The 12,142-nt window shown below is 39.7% G+C and overlaps 1 protein-coding gene across 2 annotated transcripts in view; it reads right to left on the bottom strand.

The window, feature by feature from the left end:
• The window catches only part of uacab (uveal autoantigen with coiled-coil domains and ankyrin repeats b), a 50,272-nt gene that overhangs the window by 25,544 nt on the left and 12,586 nt on the right, over positions 1–12,142 (bottom strand). For both annotated transcript variants that reach the window (XM_077563879.1, XM_077563880.1), the window contains exon 3: positions 1,197–1,327. In XM_077563879.1, coding sequence (XP_077420005.1) covers positions 1,197–1,327 — 131 coding nt within the window. The remainder of the gene's footprint in view (positions 1–1,196; positions 1,328–12,142) is intronic.

Below are 12,142 nucleotides of genomic sequence, written 5' to 3'. Positions count from 1 at the left end.
AATGGGTTAGCAGTTTGTAATTAGTTTCCCCCAGAGTAGTCTTTAATAACCACTGGTCTCCATTCAACATTCTTTCACGGCCTTTGCAGCAGCCAGAATGCCATAGACACATGTTTGTCTGTGTGGTACACTGAACTAAATGTAGATTTGCCGAGTAGCAGTTGTGGTTCATTTTTGTTTTAGACAGATTATGCAACAGGATGATGATCTATTTTCTTATATTTCAATCCAGCACCCAGGTTACAGCACTCAGTACTGATAAATTCCAGCACATTATTATGAGAAAATTAAGAAGAGCACACTTAATATTTTGCCAGTTTGTGCAGCAGTGCCGAAAAAGCAAGTTACATAGATGACTGGAAATGATTGTAGAATCAGAGCTTCTAAAGTGTTATTATTATAACTCTATTATAAGTCTTTTTACACAATCTCGAAGAGGCCAAAGATTGCCACAATATAGTGAGGGTTAAACTGCATTCATTTCATGAAACATGGAGTTAAGTTTTCCTAGCTTTGCTTGCACAAAACAGGGAGGCTCCCTGACAAAAATGTAACCATGTAAAATATGGTCATTCGCGATGTCAACTGATTCCAGTAAGAGATTTCATCTGAGCAAAAACATCTGTCTGGCTTGATGTAGTGAACACCACAATAGATCTAAGATGAATTTTTGGGCTGTCATTTCCTGTAAGAACTATCCAAAAAGCCCATGGCCAGTGTGGTCAAGCCTCGAGAGGCCACAAACATTCTTTAGACCAACTCCTACACTGACCTCCAGTGGCAGATGGCCATTTAAAGGGACACGTTGGAGATATATATATATATATATATATATATATATATATATATATATATATATATATATATATATATATATATATATATATGGTTTAGATATGAAACGTGAAACCTACATAACCGTGAGGATTTTATTGCAATTTTTAGGGGGTCAAATCGGGAGATGAAGCCTTGAGGTCATAAACAAAGGTATCAAGCTATTTCTGAGTAAGCAGTTCAGAGCTTAGCTAACAGTTTAAAAAAAATCTAATCTATATAAGCGATGGCGCAAGAACATGTTGCTGTTACTGTTTTGGTATTGAACATTGGAAGTGTTTTGTAAAGGAGCTATTTCTGTATGTCAACGGACGGTAACTGGGCTTGTCTGAGTATGGAAATGTGCGTGTGTGTTTACTTACGCAGAACGTCCCTCCACGTCAAGTTTGGTTGGGATGATACCCTTCTTGTTTAGAACAGCAGCCGCCTTGTCCACTTCACCTCGTTCCACTGCCTTCATCAGCCGATCATCGTACTTGTTCCAGTCTGTGTTCTGACAACAACAACACAAAACTATCAGAGATGTAGTATTGGACAATTATTGAACAGAACATAGTTTAACAGCGTAAACGTGATCCGTGCTTAAGAGCTACAAACTTTTTTTTTGTAATTGCGTAGTTGTTTTATATAAATGAACAATGTTGTGGAAGCACCACATACAAAGCCAGGTGAAATAAAACACTGTGGTACTCTTTGTACATTAAGTGAATTACGGCGCGGGAGAATGGAATTGTTAGATTTGACTGCTAAGCCACCAAAACATATACATTTTGAATCATTTTGCCATTTACCATCCAATAGGTCAATCACAGCATTTCTTTTATACAGGAATGAAACAAGCAACTTTTATTAGTTGTTTTTAGAAAGGAGTACCTACAAAGTGCATGGAGGTGCATTTCAGCCAGCGACTCATCTTGGGTGAGTGGAGCTGGTCCTTGCACCGTGCTACCGAAAAGGTTGCCAGCATTCCGGTTTTAAAAAAACAAAAATGGAGGGCAAAAAAAATTGTATAAAAGTCTCCTATATGCACTCAACCAGTGAGTGCAAAAAAAACAAAAGAACTTTGAAGCAGAGGTCCTCTTATGAAAGGCTCATCCTCTGGATTGTTCTTCGTTTGAGGAATATTCAAGCATTCCTGGGTTCCTTACAGGCTCTACCTGTAAGTTCAGCACTGCACAGCAGTCGATTCTTCTGGGGAGGATAAGGAAGAGTGGAAGAGGAGAAAAGAAATGGAGGTGGAGAAGCAGTAGGGCCAGCCCCTGCCAGCCTTGGGACCTGCCCTGGCCGGCAACTGCAACTCCTCCTCGGGGGGGAAAGTCAGCTCAGCTTGGCTACTTCTCAACTCCACCAAATGTCTTCCGCCACGCTCGTCAAAATCTTACACGAGTTGCCTTACTCAGTTTTCTTTTTGACAGTCTTCCTCCTCTTCTTTGGACAGCTTTCAGTCTGCCTGCAGACACTGGAAGCAGGCTGCTTATTAAGAGAGCCTCTCTCTTTCCCAGCTTCTTTTCACTGTCAGTGGTCTCATGCGCCTTAACCCCCAGCAAATGGCAAGGTCAGTCAAGCTCAATGGGGTAAATATGTGGGCTCTCCGGTTTAAAATATCACCCCCTCCCTGGTAAATAGCAGTGGTGCAGACAGCAAGCAGACTGGCTACCTCTTTTTTTGACTTGCAAACCTTTCTACAGTGACTGATTGGAAGACAGGAGCCAAGAATACATTCTGCACATTACTGCACCGTGAGTAATGGCTATAGAGTCTCCACTCCCAGCACGAAAGAAGGCCGTCTAAAAGACACTGCTTACATTACAACCCCCACCGTATCCCTTACTTGTTTTCATCTGCAAATAATGTCACAGGTGGATTAAGGTTTGCACATTGGAAAAGGGTCCTGGCATGGACACTCATAGCATATTAGTTGGCAAAGGCTGCTGTTGAGAGAGAGAGAGAGAGAGAGAGGTGCTTTTGCAAAGCCCCGCGATCAGAGTTCCACAGTAGCAAGGTTAAAAGTCAACCTTTTTACAACCAGCTGTCTGAGACTGCAGCTCAGTTACATACTAATAACACCACAGACATAGAGTTCAGAGTTCACTTGATTACATGAAAAGTCACATAAAAATAAGAGTGAAAGCGATGAGTATGGTAGTTAACTGACACAATTTTCAGGTCAGAGCGGACTCATGTTACTGGTCTCTGCTCAGAAGTGGTGTAAACAGAGCGGCCATCAGATCCACAAACATGCACAAAATCCTCCTCCACATGACATGACATATGAAGAAGTGGGTGTCAATTTACGAAAGCTGCTCACCCTAGCATGGAGACAAAGGTGCCAAAATGGCACCTAGCCACACAACATACAGTAGAGCATATGACGTAAATATCTCACGCGAGTTGATTGTGTGTGTATTTGTTTGTCAGTCTGTTTATGTACTAGTTAATAATAGGACTGTTAGCAAGCAAAAAAAGAACCTAGTTGCTTTCAAAGAGAGCTAAGCTGCGATATCGACAAATAAAACACACATTCTCCGAAAACTTGCCATATGATATCCGTCCATTGTGGATTACGGACACACAAACTAGTGATGGCAAAGCAGTTTCTCACGACCACATCCTTGTAAACCAATTACTCGTACTGGGGGCGGATGAGAGGTGTTAGCAAAACAACATGTTAACTCATATTAACTCCCAGCCATTTTCACTGAAGCAACCCCCCTTCGCTCGGTTCTTTTACTGGATTTTGACTAATTTTGCAAGGTCCCCAGAATATTCTGTTCTATTGCTATAAAAACATGGAACCTACCAAAAGAAAGATTAGAGGAAAATAAAGTATGTTTGTATCGGTTTCCGTTTTGCAGCAATAAGCATTAGAATATAGCTTCATCATATAGTTGCATCTTTATTAAAAAAGCCTGTTGAAAACAATGGAAAAAGAGCTTGTTGCACCATGGCCCTGGCTGATCTCTTATACTGTGCTGCCACCTGTTGGCCGTTTTTTTTGTAATAACTACCATTAAGCGATCTCTTCATGTCAGAAGCTGTATCAAAGCCTTTTGTATACTCTAGCATTAAAAAAACATAAAAACGTATAAATAAGTTTTTGGGAGTGCAGGACAAAGTATTAAAAACATATGTATACGATTTTGGGTTTGAATGAGTTAAGAAACTTCATTCCATGTGTTTTTCCATGGTGGTTGTTTTAATGCAAGCAGTGCAAGTCGTATAATGCATTTTGAGAATTTCTTTCACCAAGACGCATTTTGGGAATTTCTTTCAAAAGACTCAAATGTGTTCAAACAATTAAACATTTCAACTTAAAGGTTGATTGCAACTGCTGCTTTTGTATTGCTTCAAGATACAAGACACAATCATACGAATTCTTAACAATTGCTATGCCCATCCCGAGTAAAAACATTTTAGCAAAACACGATAAAAGGATACTGCTTCCTCAACTGTGAAGGAAAAGCTTTTTATATTATGATGTTTCAGACTTCAGTTAATTTTCCAACAATCACCAAAATGGTTAAATACTGCTCAGCTTCTTTGTTTTTGAAGGGAAAGGTAATAACACTATTGCATGTTTTGTTGAAAAGATTATATATGCCTTGCATGCAAAAGGTAGCATGTCACCATATTAAGTTACTATTTAAACACAGTGACCTTGGGAGCATAACATCACCTGACACATCCAAGGTGTTTAACTAATCACACATTCTTTTTTGCCTGGAAATATTTCAGCATGAGGCCTCTGTCATCCTTTACTCATGCTATCAATCCCCTCAGTGCAGGCTGTAATTCTTCCTGACACTTTGGTTTCCTGCCTCTCTCCGAGCTGGACTAACAGGTCTCTCATGTCCTGATGGATGAAATCACTGGCAGCAAATAGAAAAGACAGTTATCTAATAACAGCCCCCTGCCAGGACACAAGCATAAAGCTGAAGGCTAATATGTAAACTGACACTGCCAAACTACTGATGTTACAGATGTGGTTTCACAAGGTTATGACGATGGTGTTGAAAATGGTCATAGTAGGCATAGCGTATATATCTATTTATAATCGATGACATTACGGCAGGAAATGTCAAAGTATGATAGGGAAGCGCTAGGCAGCTTGTTAATGCAAATAGATATTGTTTATATTAAAGCAATCACAATCAAATACACTACATTCACTTTGGTGGGAGGATTTAAGAATTTATGAAAACAAATTCAGCGTTTCCTCTACATTCATTTATATAGCGGCGGTACACCACTCCTAAACCTTACCCGCCACTCGTTCAAGGCTGGAGGGGAGGGGGAGAGGAGTGCAGCACGCAGCAGTACGTCAGATGAATAGACAATAACACAACTGGAAAACATCTGCAATTTCGTTGTGTTTTGTGAACCGGTGGTCAATTTTCACTTTAAAATCTGGTAGATTTTTTAATTCTGGTTTGATTTTTTTTAACGGAGCATGCCCACGGACGGACCAGACAGATGAGAAGAATGAATGAGAGTCATCTTTTTGTACATGGAATTTGACCTATGCATGAAGTAATTCTTCAAAATAACATTATTTTTTGCATTTAACTTTTTTTTTTAAATTAATCTGCAGATTAATCTGTATTTTTTTTCTGCCAAAAATCGGCCTGAAAAAACTCCATATCGGTCGGGCTCTGAAATTTTTGTTAAAATATATATATCGGCTTTTCATAACGGCGGCACGGTGGGTGACTGGTTAGCACGTCCGCCTCTCAGTGCGGAGGACGTGAGCTCGAGTCCGGGCTTCGGCCTTCCTGGGTGGAGGTTACATGTTCTCCCGGTTCTTGCGTGGGTTTTCTCCGGGTACTCCGGTTTCCTCCCACATTCCAAAGACATGCATGGCAGGTTAATTGAACACTCCAAGTCCATAGGTGTGATTGTGAGTGCGGACGGTTGTGCCCTACGATTGGCTGGCAACCAGTTCAGGGTGTACCCCGCCTACTGCTCGAAGCCAGCTGGGATAGGCTCTAGCGCCCCCCGCGACCCTTGTGAGGACTAGCGGTTAAGAAAATGAATGAATGGATAGATGGATGGATGGATAGATGGATGGACGGACTTTTCATAACGTGATAAGTGGTATTTTTTTAGGGCCACTCTTGTCATTTCACCGACTTTTACGATCCTCCATGTTTAATGAATCACAGTACAGTATTTTAGTGCAGCATATCTGTAGGCAGGACACTGTAGGGTTCCATATTAAAATGAGAACGAGCTGAATATTTAGGGGCACATACTGTAAATTGACTTGTACAGTAAACATTAATTCCATTAATTTTCACTATATTACTGGTTGGTTGGTTAATTTTATTCGATCAGCCTCAATCAACAGAAATACAGATAAAACAGAACTTTTTTTCTGAGCAAGCAAGCCAATCGAAAAGGCATAAGGTGAAGCAACATCTTATCATGCCCTTTTTACATTACATAATAATTAATAACCACAACACACAGACACAAGATTTTTCATCTCAAGACAAGTCATAAAAAGAAACGAAAACAAACACAAACTTGCTTTGCAAAAAAAATTCTTCCTTGTCAGGCCAACCAAATTTGTCACACAATTTTTTTACTTGGTTAATTAAAAACTTTTGAGTTTAAACATATGTTTAAGCTTGAGGTTAATATAGTTTTTGACATACTCTATTTTGAATTTCCTCAAATTTTTCAGGCCGGATGTTTCTGAGTACAGTGTGGTACAAACAAAAGTGAGATTAGCAAGGCCACTTACTGGCCAGAGCATTGCTGCTGGCTTGTCAGACTAATGTACCCTCTAGTGGTAAATAGTAAAATCACAGCTACCCCTAAAATTAACATGTTTCCTTGGACATGTAGCAAAGGCAGACGGGCACTGATCAGTTAACAATTACTCTCAAAACAAACTCTCTCAGATAGACCTGTGTGATATATTTTGTAGTGCCCTAACTCAACTCTTGGCAGTGGATCTCTCTGCTCAGTGCTCATGCGCTAATGAAGAAACTAGTTGCAAGAACGAATGCAATTTAATTACACTACAAGACACAATGACAATCAATCGACACTTCCAACAGAGCTTGCTCAACTCTCAGCGACTGTTGGAAGCCTTGTAGCACGCTATAATGTAATAACGCTTAAAATGTAATAAAGTTTGCACTTACTCAAAAATATAATAAAACCCGATAATGTAATAATTTAACCAATAATGTAACAAAAAAAATCTTCGCTGATATTGCAATATTTTTACCGATAATGTACATTAGTACATTATTAGAGATGTATTACATTTTCAGGTGGGTCTATTTTAATCAAAACTGATCAAGTAACACTCGACAGATAACGTGATATATGTTCAATATGTTCATGCTGCACCTCCCCAAAAAAAAGGGTGTGAGCAAATACTGTGTGGTGCGACCAACTAAAGAAAGTTAGTGTAAAAGTTAGTGTAGAGCCCTGCAGCCGCCGTCACTATGAGAGCCGGACCCTCTGTGTTGAACAAAATAATGCTCACATAAAAGAAAAGCCTTTTTTATCCAATGTCTTCTTTTAAAGTTATATAAAATGATTGGCTTGTTTTGCCAGTTACTGCTTGATGCAGACAGTTCTTAGTCAAATATTTTTGCAAATTTATCTTTTAGGGCTTGGACGATCCACTTCTGTCACGATCCAATCCGGATTCCGATACCTTGGTGGCGATCTGATACTTTTTTCTTCTTTTTCTTTTGTTTGAGTTTTATTTTTGGCCATTTTGGGGGTGGGGTGGGGGCGGGTGCGTACTTAAATATTAAATTATATTAGATTTAAAAAATAAATAAATAAATAAAGGGATCATCCTGCCAGGATGGCCCATTTTTCACTCAAACTCATTGTTTGTTTTTTATTCAGGAAAGTGATATTAGTATGCAATTTCAATTTCATCGGCAGCCATGCTTTATACATTTATTTTTTTTAAACTTATTGAATGCCAGCCATTTGCAGCGCTGCCATCCCCTCAGTGCCAGCCATTTTACAGGATTTTAACCAATTTGTGACGGCCTACATAATATTGTGTTCTATGGGTATTAAACATGGGACCTACCGAAAAAAAGCTTAAACCCTCATCTTTCATCACAAAAAGTTTGTCTCTAGCATTTGTCATTCTTGAGTAATCAGCAGTAGAAGAGAGGCAAGTTTAACCGAAAATCCTGTTTGTTTTTTTAAAAAGGGTTTCGTGAAAAGATGCATTTCAAGTAAAAATTCAACTTTGTCAGCAATACTTTTTGTTTTTATTACATGTCAAACATATAAACAGTATTTTTTTTCTTCAAAATAACATCAAACAATTCAGAAAAATATATATATTGATGCCAAAAAAAACACAATTATATAACTACAAAATTATCCAAGTATCTATTTACAATTTTAATTTTTTTCCAAATTATGAAGACTTGAGTTATTTACAAGCGCGTGTGCATGTGTACAGTCGTGTGTGCATGTATGCAGTCTCATCCACATAGATGACGCATACTTTCTGGTAGAGGTGAAAGCATTGTCCTTTGTGCAACATGATGCATACTACAATGTCAGCATGATGACATCCAAGGATCATCTCGACTTCTGCTACCTGAAGTGCACAATAAAAAAATTAATAAATAAAAATCACCATGAACATATTTACTTCTTGCAATATGAAGAAAAAAAGTTTTTACCTTTCTTTACACTGCAACAGGAGGAGCTTTAATGGTTCTCGTGCTGGATTCACAATCTAATGTAAAGAAAAAGGTACATTACAAAAAATACTTTTTTGTTGCTGCACTTGCATTTATTACCACAAGCCTTGTGTTTCTTATTCTGCACAGCATCCCAATTTATCTTTGATCATTTCATTTATTCAGTGGTTTTAGCTGAACTGACCCTTTTTCTTTTCATTTTTTTTTTTTTTTACTTATCCTGCAATGCTATCTATAACTCTACATTTACATAATTAACAAGGCAATAGATAGTATAGGCATCATATGACATGGGCTGATGGACAGTGAAAGCGGTCATCTTGAAGTTATGAAATTTAGCATGGGACCAAGTTCGTGCTCACCTCGATGGCGACGCAGCTTGCCCCCGAAGGTGCATTTCCTGATGTTTACTGTGTGGATCCGTGGCGTACTTCCTCGATGCAGTTTGCCCACGGAGCTTCATCCGGTTAATGGGAAAGTCAAGGAGATGCACGATGACCCGGTGGCCTGACTGGGGGCGGGGGGCTTGTTTTGATCAATGTGGTGTGCTAGCTCGATGCCTTTTGCCCGCGAAGCTTCATCCGTTGAACGGGTAAATCAAAGATACGCGCGACAACCCGGTGGCTTCGAACGTCTTGACCAATTTCTTATCGCTAAACTAATGTTCCTCCACATGCTACCACCTACTTCCTTGTCTACTGTGGGCTTCTCCTACTCGCCCAAAATTGCGTCTCTCCTCCTAATGAGGCCCGCAATGATGTACTGCCGCATTGATTTTTTGAACACACCCCAACAAAGGACGGCTTCAGGTTATGTTCCAGGATTTCACAATATTTCTCTGAATTCATAATTCCCTGGATTATGTGGAGTTGTCCAGGTCCTGAGGATGAAAAGCCAGCCCAGAATTTAACATTCTCACCCCCATGCTTCACTGTAGGGAGAAGGTTCTTTTGCTGGTATGCAGTGTTGACTTTTCACCAAGCATGTTTTAGTTGTGACCGAACAGTTCAATTTTGGACTCATCTGTCCACAGACGTTTCAGTGTTGTCCAGGTACTCGCTGGCAAAGTTGAGATGGGCAGCTTTGATCTTTTTTGTGAGTAGAGGCTTCTACCTAGTAAGCCTTCCATGAAAGCCTTGTCGATTGACTTTTCTCCTGATTGTTAAAGCATGCACGTACATGTGCCAGATGCAGCAAAAGAGGCATACAAATCCCTCGATGTGATACACAGGTTGGCTTTCACCTGAATTATAATTTTTCTTGTGGTTCTTGCTGATATTTTAGAAGGTCATCCACTTCTAGGCTGGATTTTAGTAATTTTCAGTGTTCTCTAGTCGCAGAAGATCTGCTTCCCAGTGGAATGATGAAGCTCATTTTTTTTAGATGACTTTATAGCTTTCCCCAGACAGATGTGCTGTCACTACCCACTTCCTGAGATCCCCTGACATTTTTCTTCCTCTCAGCATGACTGACCTGTATGGGTTCACCTGGTTAAGACTTAAGTGACGTGGTTTTGTCGGTTTCAGTCAGTGATGCACAATTTCTTCGCTAAACCGCTCTCATTTCATTGGTCCATTTCAGTGGTTAGTTTAGCTACTAATTTGTCCTACCTGATCCTACTAATGCAACTCAGGGTTCACTTACTTTTGCAAATTAAGTTTTGATTACACAATTGATTTAAAAAAAAAGAACTGAATTGATAAACCTACACCTGTTATTTTATACAAAATGTAATGGTTCAGATTGAACAACAAAATCAGGTTGAAACTATTGGAAAGTCCAAATTGCTCAAGAGGTTCCCAAACTTTTGAGCAGCACTGTATATGCTGCTCCCCCTCTGGGATTGGTAGCTGGCTACTTGTAATGCAGCCGCGCTGCACGCCGGGCTCACTGCACGGCAATGTACGGTATCAATTAAGTGGAATTAATTAATTAATTGATCGATACTGCGGATCGTGTGAACAAGTATCGCGATAAATTGCCAAACGATATTTTGTCCCAGCCCTAATATCTTTAGTCATTGTCAATCTTTGCGTCATCTTAAACTACGGTATGCAAATTCAGACAACTATACATCAGCAAATATGTTGATGCTGCACCTGCCCACAAAGGTTACGACCAAATCCTGTGTGGTGCGACCGACTGAAAAAATTGATAGCACTAGTGATAACCAGTGCATAAGTTAGCGTAGAGCCCTGATCTGTCCGTTCCCCCCAACGACTTAAGGTCCGTCATGACGTGTAAAAAAAATGTCCCGATTTTTCACAACACAAAGTTGGCAAGTATGGCTGACTGGCCTAGCCCCCCCAGCTGAAAAAAATGCTAGAGAAAATAATGTAATGTATGCAAACTTATATAAATTGATAGACGTCCACATTGTTTAGATATTTGCAATTACTGTATTAACGTTTAATGTCCAACTGCATTTGAATGTTCCTCGTGTCTCGCTGAACGCCATCAGTGTTTACACTCCCATTAGTGGCTAGTTGTAAACACCAGAGACTTGTGCTGTACATACATACATACAATGACAGACTAATAAACTGGCGGTTTCTTAGCGTCTTTAATAAGTGACTGAAAATGATTTCGGGATGGCGGTGTGTTGATCTTGGTGTGGTGGAATGAGGACGAGTCAAGCTAGGCGCCTTGAGCTGCCACGCCACCACGTGCTGTGAGTGTCAACTTAAATGCTAAGTCTACCAAGGCAATTACATTGATGTCAATGTATTAGTTGGAAGGATTTTATTTTAAAGTTGGCCTTTGCAGCATGCTCAGCGGACTATGTACAACCCGAAACGTGGTATTTGATCACGGCTCAAAGATGACCTATTGCACCACTAATTAAGACATATACTTGCGCCGTGTGACTGGATGAAGTTTTACCTGCACTCACTGTAAAGTTGGCCACATTTGCGGCTAAAATGGTCGCAGTGTTGAGCCCTGTATACCGGGGTTAAGCATTTAACATAAACTGCATGGAAAGACATGCAAGAAAGGGTGGGAAAGCCCTCAAAGTCATGTTACCACATTCCTGTGACATCAGATAGAGATCAGTTAAGAGCAAGCATGTATAAACCTGCCTAACTCAAAACAAGGGACCTGTGACTAACAAATAACATTTATGAGAAGTCTCCACCCTATTTTACGTAACGTAATAGTATATACACACTGCCAAGTTATCAGACAAGCAATGTGCTACAATAAACATCCCGGCAATAAAAAGAACCCCACAAGGCTTGCAAAGTTCAAAGTTCAGTGGGAACTTGAACTGTTTGAAGGGATAATGGTTCATTTTAACAGTCATTGAAAATGAGTGATACGATAAGTACGATTTGCCATTTGCCATACATTTCAAATTTCCGACAGTTAGTGCACTTTTTTCCCCTGAAAAGCCATATTAGAATGCAACTAGGTTTCATATTGCAAATGGGATACCATTGTTTGTTATCTCCCATTAATGCAACATATCACTGCCACTGGATTGAAACCTACCTCCAAAATAGTCACTTTGAGGAGACCCCAAAAATTGCATGTTTGTTCAACTATTAACATTGCATGTTCAAAGAGAACAAGCCATTTTCAACACGTTACATTGGTCAGTCATTTGT

The sequence above is a fragment of the Vanacampus margaritifer genome, chromosome 4 (assembly GCF_051991255.1).
Source record: "Vanacampus margaritifer isolate UIUO_Vmar chromosome 4, RoL_Vmar_1.0, whole genome shotgun sequence".
Lineage (NCBI taxonomy): Eukaryota > Metazoa > Chordata > Actinopteri > Syngnathiformes > Syngnathidae > Vanacampus > Vanacampus margaritifer.
The sequence above is the reverse complement of the archived record's forward strand: the minus strand, read 5'-3'. Positions and strand labels throughout refer to the sequence as shown.